At 48.8% G+C, this 26,392-nt stretch overlaps 1 protein-coding gene and 1 long non-coding RNA gene across 4 annotated transcripts in view; one reads left to right on the top strand and one right to left on the bottom strand.

The window, feature by feature from the left end:
• Nucleotides 1–1,944: 1,944 nt before the first annotated feature.
• LOC115352423 lies at nt 1,945–5,946 on the bottom strand. Of its 2 annotated transcripts, none has more exons than XR_003927142.1 (2): nt 5,817–5,946; nt 1,945–2,126 (listed from the first exon to the last, which is right to left on the bottom strand). It is a non-coding gene; the product is annotated as an uncharacterized LOC115352423 (long non-coding RNA). The 2 variants fall into 2 exon arrangements; XR_003927143.2 differs by having other exon boundaries at nt 1,945–2,269; nt 5,817–5,927.
• CCND2 (cyclin D2) overlaps nt 5,479–26,392 on the top strand; it is a 43,671-nt gene continuing 22,757 nt past the window's right edge. The window contains exons 1-4 of one of the 2 annotated variants that reach the window (XM_030040558.1): nt 5,479–5,916; nt 7,519–7,734; nt 10,305–10,464; nt 21,315–21,445. In XM_030040558.1, coding sequence (XP_029896418.1) covers nt 5,722–5,916; nt 7,519–7,734; nt 10,305–10,464; nt 21,315–21,445 — 702 coding nt within the window. In that variant the 5' untranslated portion in view covers nt 5,479–5,721. The remainder of the gene's footprint in view (nt 5,917–7,518; nt 7,735–10,304; nt 10,465–21,314; nt 21,446–26,392) is intronic. The other variant, XR_005934207.1, reaches the window with a different exon arrangement.

Below are 26,392 nucleotides of genomic sequence, written 5' to 3'. Positions count from 1 at the left end.
TAAACCAGAATTGAAGCGCCACATTTGTTTTGGTAAGAGCAAAACAACATGTATTGGATGAAGACTGAGAGACCGCAGAGAAAAGTCAGAACGTTACTTTTGAAGGAAGGTGTGTGACAGCATGATGCTTCAAAACTTGGAGATCAGCTGAAGGTTTGGGGACACAGAGTCTTTTATTAATCTCTCTTAACAGTCTGGAAGGAAAAAAGATTGTACATTTCATGCTAAAGCCATCTTTGAACTAAGAACTGATACAGACATCCCAGAGAGCAGGGAAACCACTCAGTGGAATGCAAGAGGTTAACAGCAAAGTCAATTTTAAGGAGAAAAGCAAGCTGATTCATAAGCAGAGGGAAAAAAAAGAAAGGGTTCTGTCACCTTCAGATCCTATCATACTATTAACGATGAAAGAGATGTCAGTGGTCCATACCTGTAATTTGTCAGAACTGTTCTTGCTCTTTCAAATATCTGCTCCAAAAGCCAACTTTTTTCCCCACGCCGCTTAGCAAAAAAAAAAAAAAAACGACAGTGTTTATGTACAGTTCTGCATACCAGGGGCCCAATCCTGTAAAAAAGATGTCAGGAGCTCTCCCTTGCCATTGAGTTCCTGGCGTGTGGGAGGCACCTGCGATGTATTCCTGCTCCCTGTAAATGAACCGCAGCCTTATCACCCAGCTCACCCAGGAGGGGATCGAGTCGGCAGCGGTCGCTGCAAAGTACATGGCACCCCCGCAAGATAAGGCACCAGGACAGTTAAGCAACACAAAAATTTCCCTGTCTCCCGTCTAGCAAGAACAATCTCAATCCTAGACTTTCAGCTCCAGCAGAAATTTCTCATCTGTTTCAACTCCTTTGCTGCAGGAGAAACTGCAAGATCTCACCCTAATTCTGCATGTGCCTGTGTTACCACAGGTTATGGGTTCTATACAGATTCACAGATCAAATCATTTTCAGGCCAGAACGCATCATGGGGATTATGTATCTGATTTTTTGGGGTGTAACAGTGGTCACAGAACCCCACGCTGTAACTCCTCCTTCAACTCTGCGACTGTGATTTGTGGTAGAATATACTTTTTAGGCTTTAACCCCACCTCACCTTAAAAACACAGCCCTAAAGGAAATATGAAAGTTTAAACTTGCAGTTGAAACGTTCACTTTGTTGCTAGCCTAAACGTACTGTTACTGCCTCCACCATCCTAAATCTCCCTGAATTTCTCCAGATTTCTCTAGCTTGATACCTTCATGTCAAACCTGGGAGTGTCTTCGGGCTAATTGTGATGAATTTACAAAGTCTTCCAGCCTAAAACCTGAGTCCCAGGTACATGATCATTCTTGTAGCTCTTTTTTGAGTCCCTTCCCATCTAGCCTAATAAAGAAATCTATGAGTGGAGTTGTGCACACCTTGCACTGGGCATTGCACAAACACAGCTCCTAATTACTGCTCTGAAGAAGTTTAAGCTAAGGAATGAGAAAGGATAAAGAAGAAACTTTGAATAAAACAGAAGGGAGTAAATAATTAAAAATATGTTAAGCAATCACACAGTACTCATTAGTTAATGCTGTAACTGTTGTGCCTGCATACAATCACCCTCTAAAGACAAGTACAGTTTTATTACAGGATATATTTCACCTGCTCAGTAATTATGTTGTTTAAGGTGGCTGTTACTGATAAAGCTGCCACTACACAGGTATTTGGAGTTGAAAATTACCTGCACGATTAAAAATAACTCCTTGAAAAATACATGGGCAATGTGCAGCAGTTCCTGTGGTAACCAAATCCTTTTCTAGTCTTTAATCAGAAACCAGACGAAAGAAAAGATAATTTTTATCATGTTGTTCCTGTTGAATGCACAGCATGGAATTTACCTATGAACAGCTAAAACTCAGATATCAAAAAAAAAAAAAGAAAGAAAGAAACCACCGAGATAGACTGCTTCCAGTGACTGAGGCTGGAATAATTTTATTTCAAATCTATTGCACATTTTATTATTCACAGTGTTTGTTTGCTTTTGGGGCTTTCCTCAGCTTGGACAGTGGAAACACATTCATCTGTTTCTTTTTTGGCTTCCAGTCGGTTTCACTTTCAGATTCTCATGTTTCACACTCCAGCCTTCAGGTTTCAAGCACTGCAAGGGAATACTTTCATTTAAACAAACAAAAAACCTGCGGCCGTCGGGCGCACATACAACACGTCTAGGGGGCTGCGGTTCAAAGGCAAAGCTTGATCCCACACTGTCCCCTGAAGCATCTTCAAGATGGTTCTCTGGGACTTGGCAAAGAAGAGAAATGAAGGAAATCGGAATGATGGCAAATTAAGGATGTATTTTTAAAAAAAAGCCAAGAGCCACCTCGTTTTGCAGCGCTCTCGGACTAACACCAATAAAATACCATTACATATTACCGATTTCATGATAACTGCGCGTGGGATTAACGTTGAGGAGCCGTGACACCAGACTTGATGACCTGATGGGGAAGGGCTCCCAGGGCATAAGCGGTGACCGCGGGATTGCCCCCCCCCGGCGGCTGCGGTGGGGCTGGGAGCAGGACAGCAGGACAGCAGGACAGCAGGACAGCAGGACGGGGAGGGGGGAAAGGCGGTTGTCCCGGGAGCGCGGTTCTTCCGCGGCCGCGGCGGCTCCGCGTAGCGCTGCTCCGCGGGAGCGCCCGCCTGGGGCTGCGCGCACCGCCGGGGGGGGGAACCATATACCGCCGACGTTTGATGTAATCCTTTATGCTTTTAAACGGGCGAAGCAGCCCAGCTAAAGAAGGGGACCGAGTGCGAAAAGTTTTTCTTTTTTTTTTTCTTTTTTTTTTCTTTTTTTCTTTTTTTTTTTTTCTCTCCCGGAGGGAGGGTGGTATTTAACATATGGCACTCGGTAATCTCTACACGGAGGCTGTTAAAACATCTGCTCCCTCCAAACGCGTGCGGCAGCGCCCGTGGGCACGGGGACAAGGGGAAGGGACAGCACGGGCACGCTGGCTTCCGCGCCCGCGGGTCCTCCGCCGGCCGCGCTTCACAGCACCGGCGTTTCCCCGTTGGGAAACGGGTACCGCCTGTATAAAAGCCGTCGCACCGGGGAAAAGTTGGGTAGGGGAGGGGTTGTTTGTTTTTGGGTTTTGTTTGTTGTTTTTTTTTTTCCACGACGTCGCTGCAGATCAACGGCACCTCCGCGTGCAGAGCTGGCATGCTTCCATTTATTGATTTAGGGTTTGCTTTTTTTTTTTTCCTAACGGGACACCCCCCCCTTCCCAGCGAGGTGGCGGGGAGGCAGCGGCCCGCCCGCCGCATCCTTGGCTGCTCCCCCCCGGCGGTCGCCCCATCGCGGGGTGCGGGGGTGGGGGGGGGGGTCCCCGCATCCCTCCCCCGGTCTCCGCGGCTCCCGGCAGCCGTGCCGTGCCCCAGACATCACCCCACTTCGGAAAGTCGGTGCTGGACAATTAGGACACCCGTTGTCTTCCCCACCCGAAACCCACATAAATCACAATCGCTGCATTGTCGGGCTACAAAGCCAGACGGGAGCGCTTATGAATTTAAGTTTGGAGAAGGAAAACGTGCGCTGACACAACACGCTCCCTGTTCACAGGAGTAGCCAGGAAGGGGAAATGAATGGTGGAAGTTAAAGAGCCTTTCATTGCGGAGCACGCCGCGTCGCAGCGGGTCCCCGCTCGCCGCCCTCGACGTACGGCGGGGGGGGGGGGGTGTGTGGGGTGTGTGTGTGCCCCCTCCTCGCTCCTTTCCTTCGCCCTTCTAAAACGCCAGCCTTGCCGGGTAAAGCTCTGCCCAATTCCGCCTAAGGCGGGCTCGGTCCCGGTAAGCTCCCGCCTCGGGGTTGGGGGGGGGGGGGGGGCGAGGGGCCACACACGGTGCCCGGCAGCCCCCGGACGGCGGCCCCGCCGGGAGCTGCTCGCTTCGGGGATGGGATGGGACGGGGGACACGGAACTGATTTTGCGGAGAAATGCTGCTAGCAACGCATGGAAGGCTCGGCTGGTCCGGCCCGGCGTTACCGGGGCGGGGGGGGGGGGGATACTGCTGGCTTTTTGGTGGCCAAGTAGCCATTTGCTCCGACGGGCCGGGTGAGGCGCGGGGCCGTCCCAGCCGGTTTTTGCAAGGGAACCTTTGCCGCCGGACTCGGAAGAGAGGCAACCCACGGCCAAGCCGGTCCCATCCCTCCCATCCGTTCTGATGCCGAAGGGGCGAAGGCTGGCGTGGGACGGGGGCGCGTTTGCCCACTCGCGGGCGATGACGGCCGGTCGCCCGCCTTTCCCGATACCGGCAGGAGCCCTGCGGCTCCCGGGACCGGCGGTACGGCCAGGTGAGGGGGCTTCACCTCGGCCCCTTCCCTCCCGAGCTGCTTTCGATGCCGGGCAGCATGCGTCCTTAAAATATAATCTGCCCGGTAACAATCAGCGCGCAGCGGCGAGAGCCCCAGAGCTATTGGCTATGCAAATAGAGGGAGGGGAAGCGGCTCCCCAAACTCCCCACTCACACTTTTAAGGCGGTATTTCTCCCCCCCCCCCCCCCCCCAAGCCAAGCCCACCTCGCCGGCTCCCGACCGGGGGGGGCCCGCTCCGGGGAGCGTGTTCCTGGTATAACCCGGCGGGGCCACCGCCGTTCCGTGCCCGCCCCGGGGGTAGCTCATCCCCCGGGGGCAGCTCCTTCCCCCCCTCGGGAGCCTCTGCTCTACCGTAATAGCAGGCAGCGGCAGAGACCTCGCAAAGTTGACACATATTGCAGGCGGGGAGCGAGTGCGACCGCCGGCGAAGTGCGAGGAGGGTGGGAGTCACCCGGTGCGGGACATAACTCCTTTCCCCTTCCCCCCCCCCAAAAAAAAAAAAACCCTCCCTGCGTCCCTCCCCCGCTGCGTTTCCTAGAAAGTTGTATCAGTGTGGCCATGCAGTGCTAAAACGGTTCGCTTGCTAGAAACGCGTGTGTGTGTGTGCCGGAGGAAGTAGCGTGGTGATTATTGTTCGATTTCACCCCGAAAACTCCGGGGAAGCCCCAGCCCTAAAAGGAGTTTTGGGGTCTTTTTCGGGTTTGCTGTTAGGCTGCAGGGAGCTCTGTCCCCCTCCGGCTGCAGACTAAAGGGGTGCCGGAGGGGGGGAGTGGGTCAAGGGATTGACTGGGGGGGGGCACACGATGATGGGACGTGGATCTGGCACCCCGCAAAGCCAGGACGTTTCATCTTTTGCCCCCATCGTCTCGGTGGGTACCGAGAGGGAGCCCTTAGTTTTTTGCAATAAGAAAAGGGGGGGGGAATAGATTCAGACGGGCTCCCGCAGAAGGAAAGTGTGGAACGGATTTCATTTGGTCGCTGGAAGGAAGAAAAAGAGAAGCTGTCATTTGTGTGTGTCCCTATACGAGGGCCTCCTGGTTCCTTGTTAGCTTATAGAGAGGAAAAAAAAAAAAAAAAAAGAAACCGCGTTTGATGTTACGTCTGACCAGCTGCTGTTCTCCATAATAACAAGAGAGAGAGAACTGCCTGCCCTGGCGAGTTGCGTCACTTTGCTTCAACTTTAGGCTAGAAATCAAGAGAGAGGGAGAGACGAGTTTCAAGGGAGGCAGGAGCGAGCTGGAAAGCCCTGCCGTCTTCCTCCCACCCACCTACCCCCCCTCCTTTACCCCTCTCCTTTCCCCCCCCCTTTCCCCCCCCCCCCAAAAAAAAAAAAAAAACCCCAAAAAAACTTTTCCATCAGAGAAAGAGGGAGATCTCTTTGGAAACATGGAGCTGCTGTGCTGCGAGGTGGATCCCATGAGGAGAGCTCTGCCTGACCCAAACTTGCTCTACGATGACCGCGTTTTGCACAACTTACTAACCATAGAGGAGAGGTATCTGCCCCAATGCTCCTACTTCAAATGCGTCCAGAAGGACATCCAGCCCTTCATGAGGAGGATGGTGGCCACTTGGATGCTGGAGGTTTGTATCCCGGTGCCTTCCCCCGGCCCCCTCAGAGCGGTACCGGCCCGGGGCGGGGGGGGGGGGGGCAAGGCAGGGCGGCCGGCTACGGGCTCCCCGCCGCGGGCAGCACCTCCGCTTCGCTTCGTCCCGTGTGTCCCCCCCCCTCCTCCTTCGCAGCCTCTCGCCCCTCCGGTCGCAGTGGGGGTTTCTTCTTGTTGTATATGTGTATCTCCCCCCCCCCCCCCAGAGCTCACCCGGTGCGGTGGGGGAAGGGGCGCGGGGAGCAGCGGCAGCCCCCCCCCCCCCAGCTGGAAATGGCCCCTTCCGGGGGGCTGCTGCAAAGCGGGGTGCAGGGGGGTGGGGGGTGTGTGTGGAAGAGTGAGTTGGAAAAGTCATTTGCAATTAAAAAGCAAAAGAAAAGCCGCCTCCGGCTGCGGGCGGCCGGGAGCGCTTGAGATTGAGGGAGCTGCGCCCGGGGCAGGGCGAGGAACGGGGGGGGTGCCCGCTGCCCCCCGCGTTTTGCCCAGCGAGGATTTCATGCCCACGTATGCAGTGGTGAGAACGTGCCTTTTTTTTTTTTTTTCGCCATGTTGCATTGCAACTCTGCTGAGAGGCGCCGAGCCCGTCTTCTTCCCCCCCCCCCCCCCCCTTTTCCAAGAAGGGGCTCGGAAATGCACCCCGCCATTGCGTCCCGCTCCCCCCCCGGCCTGGCGGGGGGCTCTCGGGAAGCCCGAGTCGGTGGCGACCCCCCCCCCCCCCCTTTCACCCCGATACTTTGGGCGGCAGCGGGCCCAGATCCCCGCAGAGTCGCTTGCTTTACCCTGGCCCCACCACCCATCGTTTACCCCTTCGGATCTCATTTGGGGGTGACTTTTCCCGGAGCAAACCCCCTGAGTTGGAAAGATCAGACTCTCCGCTTGGTTTTCATGTGCGATTTGTGCTTTTTCTCCCCGGCTCCGATTTTTAGTAAATTTTTGAAAGAATTTTTTCGCTCGCTCCTGCTAAAAGGATTCAGGCTGCTCGGGCTCTCCCCACCCCACCTCGCCCTCGCTGTGTCTCCCGTCCTTCCCCCCCCCCCCCCCCGTGCCGGATCGGGGGCGCAGGGCTGGGGGACACCCCCCGGGGGAATTTTTGCGATTGTCGGAAACGATAGGGGATCGTCCCGGGATGCCACCGGCACCAAAACCGGGAGCCCCGGGGAAGTTTTAATATTTTTATCGATTTTTTGAAAATATGACGAAATCAAAAAAAAAAAAAAAGAAAAAAATTGGGTCGCAAAAAAAAAAAAAAAAAGTCGGAGGCTGCTCGCTTGCTGCTGGATGGGGCTTTTCGGCTCTCCCACACAGTGTCTTGAATTCATTTCTTACTGAATGAACTAAAGGAATGTGAAAGCCGATTGACAGCCTTCCCAGCCTCTCCAGAGATCTCCCCCTCCCCCAAAATTTAGCTCCCCGGGAAACAAAAATAGCAGGACCCGTAGCAGGGAGGCAGAGGTCTGTTTCGTGGGATCACTCATTTATTTATTTTTTCCTTCTTGTCTCTTTCTCTCTCTCCACCCCCCCCCCCCGGCCCCAAATCCTCCCCATCCTCCCCTCCCCTCCCCACCCTCCTCGCTCGCAGGTCTGTGAAGAGCAGAAGTGCGAAGAAGAAGTTTTCCCTCTGGCCATGAATTACTTGGACAGATTCTTAGCTGTGGTGCCCACTCGAAAGTGCCATCTGCAACTGCTGGGAGCAGTGTGCATGTTCCTGGCCTCCAAGCTCAAAGAGACAATCCCCCTCACAGCCGAGAAGCTGTGCATATATACGGACAATTCCATCAAACCCCAAGAGCTGCTGGTAAGCAGCCCCCCCCCCCCCCCCCCCCAGCCTTCCACCTTTTCTCCGGCAGCTCTTGCGCTGGCCGCCTTCTCCTTCCCCTCTCCCTTTCTTTGCACGGCAAGCCATCGCTTTTGCCACCCCGGCCTTTTAAAAAAAAAAAAAAATCACCCTTTTAATTTTTTTTTTTTTTTATTATTATGCATTCAATGAATTGTCAAAAAAAAAAAAAGGGGGCTAAAGACTCTGGAGAGGGGTCGACCTGAAGACGGCAGGCGCAGGTTGCCGGCGTGGGTGAGGGGGGACACCCACCCACCCACAGACGGGACCTCCTCCGAAGCGGCCCCCGCGTGTCGTGTGTCCGTGTCCCTGTCCCCCGTCCCCCCCCCGGCCCCGCGCCGTGGGTGCGGGTGTCCCCGCAAGGGACCTCGCCGGGCGCACGTGCGCGGGGCGGGCGGCGCGGCACGGCGGCGCCACCTGGCGGCAGACACGCGTCACCGGGCGTGACTTCACCCCTTGAAGGGCTGCCAGGCGGGAGGCGGGAATAGCCCCCCCTCAGGGCCAGGGGCGGCCGGCCGAGCTGCCGCCGGTGGGTGCCTCTCCTCGCTGGAGCCCCCGGGGGACGGTTGCCGTCGGGTGGTGGTGCCTCAGGTGCCGGCCGGGGTTAAGAAGTTGGGCGGCTGCTGCGTGGCCTCGTTGCCGTGGTTCGCCGTAGGTTATCGCAGAGGTGGCGGAGGGGGTGTGAGGTGAAAATTCGGCTGGGTTACGCGAGGCGCTGTCCTGGGAGAGTTCGAGCTCGAGTCAGGCGTAAGGGAAAGCAGAAGCAAAAAGAATCACAAGTTGTTTCGGGGAATAACTAATATTTGCAAAGCGCTTCGTGGTGCAGAGCGCTAGGCAAGTATTTCAGCCTCGCAGCGAGGCGTTCCTTCCGTCAGGTAGCTCTGTTCTCGCAGGTCCCGGTGAATGCGCCTAGCCAGCCGAATCCAGGGAGAATTTCTCCTGCGAATGGCGGGGGGGGGGGGGAAGGCGCTGGGAATTCCCCCTGGGAAGAGGTCGGGAGCTCACGCTTCCGCAGAGAGCTTTGCACTGCAAAGCCCTGCCGTGGCCGTCCCAGGCGTGAGGTGTCCCGCCGGCGGTACGGGCCGTTAGGGAGGTGCCACGGCCCCCGGGCGAGAAGACGTGGAACGACGCGCCTACCTTTTGGTGCCACGTGGATTTAAGCACGTGTTTTAAGTGCCTCCCTGTGTTCAGTCCTCTGGGTGAAGCGCTCTTCTGTATCAAAATCTGTAGTGTTAGTAATGTGGGGAAGGTCAGGCCTTAGTTAACGTAATTGCCAGTACGTTCAAACATTTTACAGGTTTTTCTTGAGAAAGAAGAAACAGCCCCCGCTGGTTTCCGGGGCCTTTTACATACGTGCATGTGAGATTTTTCAAGCTATGGAGGGCTCTGTCATAAGCCAGTAGGAATGTCTGTAGGAAAGTAACGTGCTGTTAAAGCGGGCATCTATTCAGAGAAACGACTGCAGAAATGGCATTGTGGGGTCCATGTTTATGGTTTCTCAGCAACGCTGGTTGACGTCTCCTCGGCTGCAAAATTAAAGGACTTTTTTTCGACTTGCCAGCTCTACAAGCTTAGCTGGGGCTCCCCGCCACGCTGGGCTCCATCAGGCTCACGCATCATCAGGACTCAAGAATCAGTGCATGGAATTTAGTTAATAGCTAATAGTTGATGCATGAGACAGAAACGAGTCCAAGGCCTGAGCTTTGCTCACTCTGCGGGGCACTGTAAGGTATTCAAGACTTATTTTAAATGTTGAAGCATGCAGGTCTAGCCCTGCTTGAACCCCGTGGCTGGTTCTGTTGATGAGGTACCATTTCTACATGTAACCACGTTGCAGGGAATGGCGAGTAGTTACATAAGCGCCGGAGCTTTCCTTTGATTTCACTGGGAGTTTTGGGCGTGCAAAGAACGTGGGAATGGATCCTACGTGATTTATTGGCCGATAATTTGCACAGACTAATTCTTGGCTGTGTTACGTGCATTTCCTTTCTGCAAAGCCTGTCTTGGAGTAGTTTAAGCACCATCAAATCTATCTGCAGGAGCTTTTGAATACAGTTTTGGGAGGGAATGCCATCAAGCTAACTTCCCCACTTGTGAAAAAAAGAATGTATATCTAGGTTATTTTTGTGCATGGTTATCCCTAGGGCTTTAAATGGCTATAAAGTAAGGACTATAGCCATTTAAAAGAAGTTACTAGGAAAGGACCACAGTGACCTTGGCAATATCTAATTGCAGGCTAAACTTTCTGGGTGGGCATTCAGCACTGGATACAAAAAAAGTAAAATCTTGGCAGGAGCTGCCAGGTCTCATTATTTTCAGTAGAGCTTGACATTTCCAGTGTTTAAAAAGAAAAAAGAATAAAAAGAATAAAGTCAACAACTTCAAAGCAGTAGGGGCATACGGAAAAAAATGTTTGAGCAAAACCAATTTAGCAGCGATATAATTACAATCAGAGAAATGAGCGAAGCGGGTTTTTTTTTCAGGCTTGCTTATGCCTTTTCCTTTCTTCCCTCCCCGTCCCCCCCCTGCAGGAATGGGAGCTGGTGGTGCTGGGGAAGTTGAAGTGGAACCTCGCAGCCGTCACCCCACACGATTTCATTGAACACATCCTAAGGAAGTTGCCTCTACCTAAAGACAAACTGCTTTTGATCCGGAAGCATGCACAAACGTTCATTGCCCTTTGTGCCACAGGTAGGCCAAGGTGCTCTGGGTGCTCCTGCTGCTTGCCGTGTGGTTGAAAGGGCAGATTAGTCACTGGTGGTACGAAGGCTTTTCACCCCCTCCATCCTTACGTGATGCAGGAAGAGCGGCTGAAGAGCAGCTCAAGCGGGTGGGACTCTTTGCAAAAGGCATCATGAATCAGGCCCCGAAACTGCGTATAAACGGAATTCTGGCAGTCGGGAGCAGTAATGCAGTTGCAGTCCTGCTCTTCCTAACGCGTGTGGTGCTTTTGCAGTGAAGTCAGTAAGATGGGATTAGACCATACGATTTTCTACTTTGCCCGTTCACAACGTTTTTTTAAAGGGCCGCAGATAGTTTGTAAGGACAGATGTGGGACAGCCAAAATACTAGAAGCTGTTACGGCACATTAGCCCAAAATGCATTGGGCTAACGCATTAGATTAATGTGTTTGTAAATTTTTCATTAACTGGACGCTGTCCGGATAAAAGGTAAAAATTGTATTTTAGCATGTACGTGATATTACCACATCGCTGAAGCATAGGGAATGACAATTTAAGAAGTAATGACTTCTTTTTTAAACATTTGGGTTCTTTCCCTAACTTCACTCCAAGAAAGCAGTGAAACTAGTCTGTTTCATAGGGAAACGTTACACTCCCCTTTTGTCGTATGTTTGGCTGAATACAGTTTCTGAAGATTTAGATGAGAATAATTGCTTCTGTGGAAGAGAGGCTTTTAATTTATACCTGTCTGCAAAACACCGTTTTTGGTTTTTTTTGTTGTTGTTTTTTTTTCCTCAGTGACTTTTAGAAAATAAGCGTACTCTGATTTTCATCCCAAGGATTAATAGTTAGACCACTTCTTAGAAGCTAGACTTGGAACAGATAAACAGCATGCAGTGTTTTCCAGGGTTATTATCAAGTAGTATATGGCTCAATGTTTGAATTCACTACAGTTGGACATACCTGGTCCTTTGTGATAGGAACTGTTCTGCCTGCGTGTTTGCAGAGGGGGAAGGAAGATGGGGTGCAGCTTTTGGGTATGAATGTCTGCTGCTGTGCCTGCTTCTCGGTATTTGAGGTGTAGTGACTGCTTTTACAATATAGGCCAGTTTTTGCTACCTCAGTTAATCTGTTTTAGAGAATCTTATATGGGCTGGGTTAGGGTAGGTGACTTTTTGGTTGCCAAGATGCTTTCCCTCCTTTTCCCACTGCTGCGTGATCCTTTTCAGGCAAAAGACCACAGGACTCAATAGAAATACTGCTCAAAGTCTGCAGGATCGCTCTTGGTAATTAATCAGACATTTCTGGACTAATTAGCTTTTTACTGTAGGGTTAATCTGTTACATCAGCTTTGCCTGCTTTCTTTGTCTTCGCCCCTTACCCAGGATTCATTCACGCTGCCCTTTTTCTTCTGAAAAAGATGGTCTTTCCCATGGACGTTTCTCTGGATCCTAACAACACCATCAGCCATCAACCTCCAGCATACCTGGATGTTGTCTTCCAAACCAGATCAATCTTCTCTCTCTTTGCTTTCAGGTCCTACAATAGTGTTTTGGTTGGGTTTGTTTTATCCAAGAGGACATTTTCTTGAGTGACATAGATTTCTTTACGATTTAACTTTTCAAATTCTGGTTTGTAATCCTTTGCCCTTAGAAGTTTTCTGTATAACCAAACCATTGCGGGCTTGTGGACCATGAAGGAGTTTCCGAAGTCCACGGCTTCTTTCCACTCTTTCTCCATTAATTCTTCGATGGTTAGCTCCATGCTTTACTAGTCCATTTACTGAGATCCAGACCAGCATCCCCTTTCCCACCCTTAGCCCAGTCATGCACTTCTCTCATGTGCTTCCCCGTGTGATCTGCTTCTCATGTTGTATGTCTCCAGTGGGTGAACTGAAGTCCTTCACCTAGTGTTTAAAGAGGCAACAAGTCAGTTTCTTTTCTTGCAAGTGAAAGACATAATTGGCTGCGTACAGAGCTTCCCAAAAGACAGGGCACCATGGTGCTGGCTGTAGATTTTCTTTTCTTCTCATCCCATTTTCCACAAACCACTGTGTTGGCATTTAGTTTTGAGAAGGACCCACAACCCCTCGCAGTTTCAAAAGCAAAGATCTTACCCAAGCGCTCATTCCCAGTTTTCTACCTCATTCCCAGTTTACTAGCAAGCTACTACCCCCATTTGCATTACAGAAATGTTGTTGTTGCTGCTGTATTTCCCTTTCACTGCCACTCTTCTCAAAGTCATTCTTACCCTGCTCGGTGAAGAAAAGCCCCTTCTCATCAGACTTCCTTCCAGATCCAGTTGTCATTTCCTTTTCTTGTCCTATTTGTTGCAAAGCTCTCATCGGCCGCCATGTTTCTTCTTTCCCTTTCTCCCTCAAAGCTTCTGCTCTCTGCCAGCTGGGGTTAAGCCTGGTGTTTCATTTCCCCATTTGCCTTCTTTCAGCAATATGACCTCCTTTGACATGTGGCTGCCTCTTCCCTTGCTCCCTCCATGCATGTTTTTAGCCCAGTTTTGACTCTTCACTGTCACCAGACCTGACCTCGCTGGCTGGCTAACAGCTCTAGTCTGGAGCACAGCAATGAATCTCTTTATTTCCAGATTCATCTCAGTGCAGCTTTCTCTGCTCTCAAGTACTTTTTCTTCTTCTTTAGTGTATCATGCAAAATCTGGCGTATTTTGAACTTTTTTCCTCTAGCTGAGTTCTTCACCAGCTGCTCCGTTTTAATTTCCCAGCAAAAGCATTATACCAGAAATTCCCAAGTGTTCTCTGCCTTTACAAAGCCGGCTGTGATCTCGGTCCTGCAATACTGTGTCAGCAAACCGAGAAGGAAGCAACCATTAACAGTTCTGGATGTTGTGTTGGATGTGTAGTATCACTTTGATATTCATCTCTAGTCTCCTTTCCATTTGAACATTACTCAAAAGGAGATGATACTCAGTTCTTCTGCATATTCCTCTCAGTCATGTTTTATCATTTTGGCACGCACTATGTTTCTCTGCCTTTATTTTGAGCCCAGTTTCTGAAACAAGCTGCGTGGATATATATCCGTGGCCTCTCCCCAGTCCTTGCGGTGATTAATGATTCACATGAGCATGACTGAAACTGGAACGTATCCCTCTTTGCCCTTGGTCCCATCTGAACATACAGTTGCTGAACAAGACAGAAGCTTACTCCCTGAATAAAAAGTTTTCTCTTTCCCCTGCCCTGCACTCGCAACGCTTTCAGGAGCCTCCTTCTCCACTGGAAGGGGCCAAAAGCAACGTCCACCCACAGCCTGTCCCTGGTTGTGCTGCCAGCGCCGTGGCCATGCAAACAGGGTACTGTCATTAAGCGAGAGCTCAGGCTGTTGAGTGGGAATTGCCCATGCATAGACCAGCTTTCTTCAAGCTGCCTCGCTCTCTGTGCAGTAAGAGCATATAGATTGACACGCACTGGCATAGCCTAGCCTGTCATGATGTCATTTGTTTTCTCATCCCGCTGGTGGCTCCCTGTGCAAGCTAAAATCTCCCTTCAGGAGTCTTCTAAATTTTAAAGGCACTAAGAGGCTGCATGTGGAGCCCTTGTCCTTACAATATAGCTTGGCAAAATTGATCCTTACTGCTTTTTCAGCATGGGAGGATCCTCTTAATCTGTGACCCCAATGGAGATCGTCCTTCTTTTGCTCTCTGGGATCGCGTCGCTCTGCCGCTCTGACCCCACCTCCATCTGTTAATTGCTTTGCACCCTTCGTTCCTCCTCTGTCTCTTCCCACAGCACTCCACAGTTTGGAAATGTTTTCTCGGGGATTGGTGCAGGATGCCCCTTTTTATCTTGGTGCCTATAAGGGAATGGGTTTCGGGAGAGGACAGGCTGTGCAAGTCAGGCTTTTGGAAAGAGGAGCTGTGCGTCTCTGAACACAGGCTGTAATGGAGAGACTAATCTCAGTGAGGAGGTTTTCAGTGTTTTATTTAAGTGGCATGCAAAACTTGGAAGCAAAAGCTTTGCAGACTTGCAGAGACAGAAGGCAACTTGTGTAGATCCCTAGACTTGGCCCTTTGCATGGTCTCTTCTGTGCTTCAGCCGAGTCCTATGGCAGGTGAGATGTTCCTGTGATGGATACAATGCAGCATCTCATAGACTGGTGGCTTTCAAAGCCTGTGTCTGCAAAGACGCTAAGAAAGAGGAGGAAAATTTCAGCTTTAAGTCAGTTTTGTACAGTGTGCCAAACCTCTGCCCACTGTTTCTGGGACATTAATCATCTACATTTGAAAGCTGAGAAGGCTTTTTTTTAAACTTCTGGGCCAAATCCTGGGTCCTTACTCAGACAGAGGTTCTGTGGAAGTCAATGGGAGTGTTGTCTGAGCAAAGACTGCAAGATGAGGCCCACAACCCTAGTAGTGATTTGGAGGGTAACCACACAGAATGCTTTGTAGCACCAAGAGGTGTGTTTGGTCCCCAGGACTCCTGCTGGACAAGTCGACTATGCATCCTTCCCCTCTCAGCCAACGTAAGAGTTACTGGGCTCTGTCCTTGCAGAGGATAAAAGTGTGATACGAGTTTTATTCGGGACCTGTTCTTTGCAGAGGGAAAGAAAGAAGTCCACAGAGGCTTCGGTGTGTGGATTAATCTCTTAGAAATAAAATCCATGCTGCAAAGTGGCAGTGGTTGCATGAATACTTCTTGCATGACAGAAGAAAGAATAATCCACACAAATATATTGCCATACAAAAGACAGCTCTTGCTTGTTCCTGGGAGAGGCAGCTCATATCAGTATATTGAGCTTTCCAGCAAAATGAAGCCACAAGAACCATGCAAGCTCCATCAACAAGTAAGCAGGGCCTGGGGAATATTTCATACGAGCAGAATCACTCCTTAAGTTGTAGGACCCATCAAATCTGGGAAGATGAGGTGGAAGGAAATGGATGAAGAGAGCCTTTGCTGATACAAACTGGCATAATTCTAGCGCTGCCAGATAAATTGCCCTCCTTCTTACCAGGTGCACATCTGACCTTTTGGTGGTTCAAGCGCTAACATAATCCTGATCCTTGGTTAGGCTTCCTTAGTGAAGGTGTAGAACAAGTGAAAATGATAAGTGCAAACAGTTGTTCAGAAATAGTGTTTATGATCAGCTAATAAGCATATTATAGTGCATGCTCATACACTTTTACATAGACTGTTCAATGTGTTTCACTGTCTCTACCTCACTTGGATGGTTGTGATGAAGCATTAGCAATTAGTAGACCCATTTGTATAAAGGCCAAATACTTTTGCCTTACCGTAGCCCAGGAACAGAATTAGGTGTCTGCCCTCCTGCCTACTCAAAAGAGTAGAAGCAGGTCTGCATCCTTTCTTACTTGACAGTTTTTTGTTTGGTTGTACTTGGCACTGCCATGCCCTTTTTTGAAGGTTTTGCCTTTAAAAGCAGAAATAGTTAACATGGGGAAAAATTGCAGTGTCTTGTAGAAATAGGAGAGCAGGAGAAAAAAATGGCCAATGCAGTTAAAAGCAACTGTGTTTGAAAAAAAGGTAGCACACTGACGCTGGAATTGCATTCGGATCAAAACAGGCAAGAATTAAATTCACTACTTGCATTGTTTCCCTTAGACCTTTACTTTAAACTTAGCTGGTTAAATATAGATCCATGCTTGTCTTCATAGTACAATCATTGGCTGGGTGAAGTTTGAGGCTGGGTGAAATTTGACCATTATCTGTATTGTTTTATAAACTGGTATTGATGACTGTCATGATTCTGTTCTCCTGATGGAGGTAACAGTCCTTTTTTTTTTTTTTTTCCTTCCTGTGAGAAGCATTACCTTCCTCAAGACAGCAGTTTCCAATTCTGCATTAGCAGCTCTGAAAATAAACCTCTATCAAATTATAGAGATGAAAACTGGCTGTTAAAAAAACCAGCCAGCGGCCAGAGCAGAAACAGGGGTCATTGTAAGAAGGTAGAGTTCCCACCTGGCTTTGGCACACCGAGCACGTTCAGCCTGGATATTTGTCAGTACTCTTTTCCTTCCGGCAGTTTTCATTTATTGGCTGCAAGTTAGGGCTTCCCCTTGCAGGACCTCTCTGGGTTCCTGCCTCCAGTTCCCTCCTGCTTTAGACTGACTGTCAACCTTGCATTTCCCTGGCTCGGAGGTAGTGAAGTCCACTGGATCAGGAGAGAGCCCAGCAAAACAGCTCGGCTGCGGTGCGCAGGGTCCTAGAACCTGGCCACCCATGACATGTGCCGAACCGGCAGAAAAACCTCCTCGGCACATGCGTGCCGAGGTTCATGCCCTGGCTGTGTGAGCTCCAGTCTGCAAGCAGGGTGCGGATTCAGGGTACCCTGAATTTGTTTGATGACCCCGGCTGGCTTGTCCAGAGGTCGCTGTGTTTCAAAGGGCACCGTTTCTTTGTCGGCTTTGTTTGTTCCCAACACTGAAGTCAGTGGGGTTGTGCACGGTTGGTCCCTTGTTTTTAACATCCTGTAGGAAAAAGGTGATACTGAAATGGGGATGGGATGGTTTCCAGAGTCTGTTGCCTGGGAATAGAAGGTAAAACAGGTCTTGCTTTCTAACAGCCCAGTGTCTTCCCTTGAAATGTTCATGTGCTCAGATTCTTGTAGACTACACGTTATTGCACTACTCCTCTGACTTTTAACAAGACTCTTTTGTACTTTCCCGTGGAATTGCATAAATCACAACAAAGTTAGTCAGAGCCATGCCTTCGGTGCAGGCTCTGGGTGCCCATTAACCAAGGTTGCACATAGGTCTGAAAGAAGGATTTAGCCCATAGCCTTGCTTCAGGTGTCCAGTAAGAAGGGCTTTTTAGAAGATTCCCTCCATAATTCAAGGTTCATCATCTCCAACAAGAATTTAATGTAAAAGCGTATGTTTCAGCTTCACATGTTTAGGTTCTCTTGCTCCCCCTTTTATTTTGATTTTGTTTTAAATCTCAGGGCAAGCTTTTGACTTAAGTCTGTGGGCAGTTTTACCTGGGTGAACACTGAGTGAGGATGGCGGGACTTGGCTTGTTGTCACAAGTGAAGCGGGGATAGAGGTTTATAATTGAAAATAATGTGTAAAAAGCTTGTTTTGAATTTCTCGATGGAATGTAAGGGACTCGGAGGGGGGTTCTGCATCCCCTCAGATACGGTACTTAATATTTATGCTTTCATTGCACCTTGACAAACATTTCACGTAGTTATTGCTTTGCTTGAATATGGAAATATGTTAATTACGGCCTTTATTCCACTGCCTGCTCTTTTCCTCAGCCTTTTCTATTCAACCCTCTAGGTGGCCCAGCACAATGTGGCTTCTTTTCTTTCAATGAGCTCTTTCCACACTAATAGGGTCCAGGGTGATGTGGAGAACCATGTGCACAAAATTGGTGCACCACCCCCCATCCCTTTGTGGGCATGTCAGGTTAAATTCATATCAGCAGGAGGGTCACTGCCATGATTTTCAATAGCGCGAGATGAGGTGATGACTTCAGACAATGGTGCCACACTCTCCAGTTGGAGACACTTGCCTCACCAGTTGCAGTAGTTAATTAATATGCTAAAAATAGAAGCCAGTGATACAAATCGCTGCCTGTTGTACAACAAAGACTGGGCATGTGTAGCTTTGATAGCCAAGTTTATGGTGCTTGTTATGGAGGGAAGTTAGTTTAGAGCTAGAGGCAATGTAAGACTTTCTGGATGCTGAGCTTTAGTCACTCTGGGCCTCTGGCCATTCGCTCGCTGTCTCATTTGCATTATGAATGACATTAAGGGAACTAACAAGGTTATTGGGCATAGAAATGTTCTCATGTGACCCCACGTGGAAGCAGACCTACAGCAGTGCTAGTTGGCAGGGGCACTGTGGCTCTTTATTCAGCTTCCTAGGAAGACTGTTTCTGGGAGTAGATATAAAATCAACCACGAGAAAACCGGTGTTCAGATAATGTGAAGGTCCTGATGCAAGCCCCTAGGAAGGAAGGAAGTTCAGAGGGCAGGCTGGAGCTGGGTCCTTCACTCAGCCCGCTGTGCCTGGCCGGAGCTGAGCATGGAGTGCAAGACATGGGAGCTCCCTGTTGCTTGGGTCTCGCCACCAGCCACTCAGGGCTGGGTGAAGCTGCTCTGTGCAGGCTCAGTGACCACGCATGAGGGTGTGGGTCCATCCGGGCCTCCGAGTGGGTCCATTTTTCCCTGCTGCTGGCTCAAAAGATGGGTGGGAGGGGGTGGGTTTTTGTTCTCACCCACCGCATCATAGCTTCCATAGGGACTGTCCAAATGCCAGTAGAGTTTGAGAGGTTTCACGCCATCTTTTTACTACACCTTCCCCGAAACTTGAGACAAGGAGGGGTAAATTATGGAAAGTCCATTGCCACCCGTAGTTCCCATGCATAACTAGGAGACGGTTTGGTAAGTCCAAAGATTTAAATACGGGAGTCACATCCCAACTTAGGGCCACGTTGGCCAAGTGCAGCCCAATTCATGCCAGTGCAAGCACATGGGATTCACAAACCCAGGCAAATGCAGTGTGTATAGGAGGAGAAACAGACCCGTGGAGATGTAGTCTTTAATTTATCCATTTTCTAAAGAAATTAGTGGGTTTGCTGATGAATCGCTCTATGTAGATGACAGCACGATTTGGGAATGCTAGGTCTCTTCCATAAATGTTTGAACATTCTTAAATTTTATAGACATTTGTTCTTTGCTCTGTGGACCAGGAGGAGACTCTGGACAGTCATGCAAGCACATAAACATTTGCGACCTTTATAAAAAAACTCTTGTTACTGGAGTCCTTTAACCATTCCTGCTTTTCATGTTGGACTTTGTAAACTCGTGACCCAGCGATCACACTTCTTCCATGGAGCCACTAGCTACCAGATCAACCCACAGGAATGAGCTACTGCAGCAGTCACCCAGAGCTGAGTCCTAGGGCCCTGTCAATAGCCACGAGTAATAAGAGAGGCAAAATGGTGTAAAACGAGGGCCATTTCGAGGGCTTAAAATCCCACTGTATTTATGACCTGCTCTTGAGGTCTGGCCCGATGATAAGTGCAACCACAGGCTGAGGCACTGGGGATAGGGTGGGCTCTGTGGGCAGGGCATGTGCTGTGTGTAGGTAACTATTTTTCCTGCTCATCCATTTACAGGCTGGATGGGGCTAGCCCTTGCATGCGTGTGTATAAATCCATGTGAGGTAAATGAAAGCAATTTTGATTATGAAGGTGCAATTCTTGTTACCTTGACATGTGTTGAGATCAGCATCCTCAGGGCTGCCCTCATAAGTAGGAGTCGAGGCTCTCCTGTTGACTCACTCATTAGTGGGGGCGATATAACTTAATTTCCAAGATTATCGGCTTTCCTATGTACAGTGGGTTCTTACTATTATAATAGTGCATAATTATTATTTTTATAGTAATGGCAGTCCATATTCATTGCTTCAGTTGGTGGGAATTTGCTCCTTCGGAAGTAGTTTCTCAGAGTGTGATGTCTGCTGAGCTCCCCTGGTAGGAAGGACAGTGGGCTTCAGCAGTGTGCAATGGTGGGCTTGCAGGTGGTCACCTCCTGGTGGCTTTGTGAGACAGATAAATCCATGACAGGGTTTCAGCTCTTCTTTTCTCTCCCCACTTCTAACATTCTCCCTCCAGTCCATCTGGATGAACGTTATGACCTGAGTCCCATTCTTACATGACTGCTTTATTCCTCATGGGTCCCAAGGACATATTCCAGCCTGAAGAGCATGCCGTCTCCACAGCTATTGCAGTATCTGCCAGCTCAGAGTCTGGGAGGCTGAGAACAACTCTCCATGTGTCTAAAACCTGAGCGGTTATGCAGACATCAACAGAGTTACAGAATTTGTGCTAGCTGAACAGAGAGGACTTGGGATCTGCCCTTAACAGAAGGGCAGTTTTCTGTAACAATCTGTTTCTGTAAATAGACTGAATATATTGACTGTGGTTTATTTCATATTAAGTATTACTGGGGTTTCCTCTTCCTTCTTCTCCAGTCCTCCCAACTGAAAACTGGTAGAGAAGGGTTTGTTAATGGGTTATTGTTGAACCAAAGAACTTGCAAACCAAGTTTCATTTTAGGAAGATATCAGTAACCTAGAAGATCTCCTGGAAATGGTATTTAGTAAGACATGCCAATATACCAGTGCCTATGGCAGTGTCATAAACCATAAAATCATCTTATAAAGGTCATAAGAACATTTAGTTTTATTTTCATTTCTCTCCCGATCACCGCAGATGTGTGAGAAGAAGTTTGAAATGTATTTTCAACTTGTTTATTAAGAAATAGTAGTAATGACAAATGTGATCTTTGTTTTTTCTTTGATTACGTAGCTATGGGCTATAAGTGTTCTCACTTCCTAATTGCAAAGGTGGTAAAGATGAACCATTAATTAAAATCTCTTTCCCGGAGAGGTCTTTAAGTGCTCGAGTTAATTAGGTCTTTAAAAATTGACATGACTACAAATCTCAGTTTGGTCCTTTGTGATACCTTATTCCAGTTAGTTTTCTGGTTGTACAGAGAGCTCTAATGTGACCGAGACCCAGATTTCTGACATAAAACTACAGAAAACCTCCTTCTTCTCTTTCCTTTTCTTTAAAACTAAGGAAAGACTATTAAAAATTGTCCAGGTTTACTTTATGCCTCAGTGAGAATAAAAGACCGAACCGCATTTCCATTTTAATTTGCAGATCTGTTACCCCTCCTTTGACTGCTTGTGATGAGCAGTGTGACTAATGAGCTCCGCCAGACCAAAAAGAGTGGCACTTTTCCCTTTCTTCTACTTCTCCATTTTTTATTCTTGGGTGTGGTTTTTTTATGTTGCTTGCCTCTGATGTTTTGCAGCTTTTCTGGTCTGGGCTTGGACTAATTCCCAGATCTGTTCTTGCAGATTTTAACTTTGCCATGTACCCACCGTCAATGATAGCAACTGGAAGTGTGGGAGCAGCCATCTGTGGCCTTCAGCTCGATGATGGGGATAGCCTCACGGACCTCCTGGCCAAGATTACAAACACAGATGTGGTGAGTGTCCTGCATTCCTCTTCTCCTTTCACTTCTGAGGGCGTGGTGGAGAACTGGGCCATCAAGCCCGGCCTGATCCTGAAAGCCCAAGCAGAGTGAAGGAGGGGGGTGCTCCCAGAGTGAACGGGTTGCAGGCATGTGCCCAACACCTTGGTTGCGGTGCTTTGAATGTCCAAAGCTCCTTGGCCTCCTGGGATCAGTTTTCATTCACGCTTTGTTCAGCAGCTTGGTGGGGAGAGCCTGCTCTGCCTGCCCTGGCTGATGGTCAGGCGTGCTAGAGGGGGGAGCCGCCTTGGGTACCACCCTGGGCGATGGGGCGAGCAGGCAGACAGCATCCCCAGGGGCATAAGGTAAACCACTATGTGCGCCGGTCCTGTGTTCGCAACCTTGAAACTGCTCTTCTGGTTTGAAGGAAGTGAATAATGAGCTAATCCTCTGGTGCTGGCACAGTGTGAGGCAGGTGTAACCCAGGCTGTCTGGGTTTTTGTCTGTAACTTCACTAAGCTTACCCCATGAAGGGCATTTCTTGGCTTGTCAGAAAGTCCCATCATCAGTAGGAGAGGTGAATCGGATGGCATTTCAGTGGTGCTCAAACTGACTCAAAAGTGAGTTTTCTGGTCTGGGGTCAGCTTCTAGTGGAGACATCAGAAAAACCCAAACCTGACAGCTCTGCATGGCAGTCTCAGCAGAAAGCTGGGAGGACTGAAAGGAGCACTCGGGGTGCCTTCCCCCGTGGGGTGGTCCCTCTCCTGCTGTGCCCCTGTGTCGGTGGGACACTGCGGGGAGACCTTACCCTCCTGCAAATCCAAACCACTTTGTCTGTGGATAAACAGGGGTTCCATCTCTTGTGAAGCTGACGTGTTTTGCTGTGATGAAGTTCACTCAAAAGGAAGGAAAATGAGTGAGGCTTTCTGTAATGCAGGCCACTAATCAGAGAATGCTTTTTTTACCATAGAAGTATCAGTTTCCAATGCTTCGTCCTTAACATGGGCTAACTGCAAAACTTTTTATTGCTTTTACTTCACAGAGTAAATACACTGTGCAATTATTAGATCTATGGTAAGATTGTCAAGAGAAGGTTTGGTTTTTTTCCAGCGAATATTGTGCGTTTTGGTTAAAAAGGAATAGTCCAGTTTAACAAAAAGGGAAGAATGTTGCTATTCCTTTTTTTCTTTCAATCAGATTTATCCTAATTTTCCAGTGCAGTTCTGGGGCTTCCCATTTCTTTTGATTGGAACTGGGTTTTGCACAGAAAAAGGAACATTTCCAGTTTTGAATGCTTATTATGTAAATCAAGTAGCTGCAAAAATTTAAGATACATTTATTTCAGTGGAAATGAAAATTTTATACAGGTAGTTGCTCTTCTATGTCTGTTTTATAAGTGTGGAGAAACAGAGTGGTGATACATTACAGTAAGCAGCAGGAGTGTGCAAGAAGAAGAATCTGATATAACAATTTGGACTGCATGGCCTGGTCCAAGTATTGCACAAAGCTTGTGCAATATGTTTAGTTGTTAGATTTAGACTGGGTAAATCCATTAAGTTTACTTCATTTATGTGGCTAACAAGAATTATCTGTTACTGGTGCTGATACTGGCAGTTACTGACCGAATGAAATTTTCTCCTTGGATGGTTGGCTGACTGGATGTAACATGATGAGTTTTGGATGCTGCATCCAGCAAATGTCTGGGAGGACTCTTAAGACAAGTGGGCAGATGTGAGAAGGACATGAGAAACCAGGCGGAGGAAGACGAGGATTTAGAGAGAGACTAACATCTTGTTAGGAAAGGTGCTGTCTTCAGCCAAGGCTGTGAATATCCACAGAATAAAGAAAACAGTGCTAGCCACTAAGAGCTTCTTGTATAACTCCATGTCTTTAACTCCATTGAGTGTCTGAAAGGTTGGTGCCCTACCGCTGTGATTTTCCTTGTGAATACGATAGAATCGTAGACTGGAATCACAGAATAGTTTGGATTGGAAGGGACCTTAAAAGATCATCTGGTTCTAAGCCCCCCTGCCATGGGCAGGGACACCTTCCACTAGACCAGGTTGCTCAAAGCCCCATCCAACCTGGCCTTGAACACTGCCAGGGATGGGGCATCCACAACCTCTCTGTGCAACCTGTTCCAGTAAAGAATTTCTTCCTTACATTTAATCTAATCTACCCTCATTCAGTTTAAAGCCATTACCCCTTGTCCTATCACTACATGCCCTTGAAAAGGTGCCTTTCTGGCTTTCTTGCAAGGCCCCCTTTAGATACTGGAAAGGCTGCCATGAGGTCTCCCTGGAGCCTTCTTTTCTGCAGGCTGAACAACCCCAACTCTCTCAGCCTGTCCTCATAGGAGAGGTGCTCCAGCCCTCTGATCATCTTCGTGGCTCTCCTCTGGACGTGCTCAAGGAGGTCCATGTCCTTCTTACGTTGGGGGCCCCAGAGCTGAACACAGTACTGCAGGTGGGGTCTCATGAGAGCAGTGTAGAGGGGGAGAATCACCTCCCTTGACCTGCTGGTCATGCTTCTTTTGATGCAGCCCAGGACATAGTTGGCTTTCTGGGCTGCAAATGCACATTGCTGGGTCATGTTGAGCTTCTCATCAACCAACACCCCCAAGTCCTTCTTCTCAGGGCTGCTCTCCACTCATGACCTAGCCTGTATTTGTGCTTGGGATTGCCCCGACCCATGTGCAGGACCTTGCACTTGGCCTTGTTGCAAACCTCGTGAAGTTCACGGGCCCGCCTCTCAAGCCTGTCATAGTCCCTCTGGATGGCATCCCTTCCCTCCAGCATGTTGACGGCACCACACAGCTTGGCATCATTGGCAAACTTGCTGAGCGTGCACTCGATGCCGCTGTCCATGTCATCAGCAAAGGAGTTAAACAAAGATGTTAAACAGATGATGGTGCCAGATGAAGTTGTTCCTGCTTGGCTGCTGCTCGTTTTCATGCTTGTTTTTGCTCATGTATGCCCACACAACTGTTCATATCCTTGTGTTTCACACCCATCCTGGAACTGATCCAGCTCAAAGGGGGAAAGGACCACTTGTTTCAGAGTTGAGGGGTCAGGGGAGCTTGCTTGGTTTCAAAGCCGGATCAGTTCACTGATAGATTTCTGAGAACAGCCTCACAAACAACTGGGAGAGCTGAGCACTGTAGCATAGGGCAGGAGATGGGGACGAGAAGAATTTCTGTAACCATCGTTGTCTGTGAGCTTCTTGTACTGCAGCTCTAGAAATTACAGCCTGACGGACCAACTCAGTAGTCAGCAGGACAAGGATAATGATGGGAGCAAGGGAGTGACAGCGTGGGGTGAGGAACGGGAATGGAAATAGCCCTTACGGTGCCAGAGGAGGGACAGGGAGGCTTGTGGAGTGCAGGAGAAGAGAATAATTGGAAAGTTTAGGGGGAGCTTTCACAAGGTTGGTGCCTGTTTCTGCTGCTGTGAAGCGCATCACTGCCCACAGAAATCCCTGGGTCGTCATTTGGAAGTCCTTTTTGAGGACAGAAGCAAGTGGTGTTTGGGTATGACCAAAACCCAAACCTAGAACAGTTACCCTCAGCAGAGCTCACTGCTTTGTTCCTGTGCCATCTGATTAACAATGCAGTCTTTCCATCACCAGACCACGTTCCCCATATCAGTAAGCTCCAAGTAAACTTCTGATACTGTTTCCACAGTATTGTAGCACTTTTCAAAAGAGAGATGCCAAGGTAGCCCTTGCTGGTGTATTTGTATTTGAGGTGTTTGGTGGGTTTTGATCAACTGTTGAGTAGCTGGGTTCTGTCTTTCTGAAGATGGCAGGGCGTTGTCCTCTAAGAGCTTCCCTGTGCAGTCACAAGGATCTTTTCCCTCCTTGCTCTTTTTCAGCCTGGACAGGAGGTTTGGGTAGCAGTGACAGCATGGTGCTGACGATACTCGGCTCTTAGGTGAGGGCAAGCAAGCTCAACACATGGGCCACAAGGGCTACATCCTTGGGACCTTGCAAGATACTTAGCTGTGCCTTGATTCCCTGGTCACAGGGAAGAGCATTTCCCTCCCTCACCTGTCATTTTTGCCAGCAAAGAGATTTTGAGCATCCCTTTCTGATGCAGCCCTTGCTGCAGTAATCTGTTCCTTAGTCACCTTTCAGTTGGGTTATTGCAGTTCGTGCTGCATGGGGTCATGTTCAGAAAGTCCTGCAAGGCTCGATGCAGCTTCTCGCTTGCACAGCTGCTCCTCATGGTAGGGATTACACCCATGAATTTTCCTACTGCTCTTCTCTGTGTGGTTTTTTTCGGTTGCTGGCTGGTGCCTTGCTGCTTCACCTGTGAAGCCCTGCTTGAATCAGGATCCCAGTTGACTCTTCCCATGCTCAGTCTGCATACTGGGGATGTTTGTGAAGGCTTGTAGGGACAGAAGAAAAGTCACAGTAGGGTGTCTTTCTTGTGGAATTTTCTTTCTCCTTGGTACAGTAGAGCCCATGTTAATTGACTTGCCAAGCATGTTGCGAGCATGTTATACACAGTGACATTTGAGGAGGAAATGGCTTTTTTTGCTGTCTTGGGAGTTTTTCTGGATTCTCTTAATTTGATATTTATTGATATACACTTAAAGCTCATGTTCTTTATTATAGGAGGTATTGAAGGTTTCTCAGGCAGCCCGATGCTGCTTAATGTAAGGCCCTTTTGCAGCGTCTTGCAGATTGGACAAACTTTATCTCTCATGCTGAATTTTTCTATCCTGATTGTTTCAGTCTGAAAGAAAATACCTGCCAAAACAGCTTAGTAGCTCTTAAGTGGTTAGAAGAAAAAAAGATGTTGTTTTTTTGCATTGAAAATTTCTTCGCTCCTTTTCTTTGAAATTTAGCAGATGGCTTTTTTGTTAGAAATGTGCTTTTTGCCATCCTGGTGAAAATATTCCCAGATCTGGCTGAGCTTATATGACTTTGGAAAAAAAAATTTTAAAAAAATCACTCTTC

The sequence above is a fragment of the Aquila chrysaetos genome, chromosome 17 (genome assembly GCF_900496995.4).
Source record: "Aquila chrysaetos chrysaetos chromosome 17, bAquChr1.4, whole genome shotgun sequence".
NCBI lineage: Eukaryota > Metazoa > Chordata > Aves > Accipitriformes > Accipitridae > Aquila > Aquila chrysaetos.
Note: the sequence above shows the minus strand (reverse complement) of the source record. Positions and strands in the feature narration are given on the sequence as shown.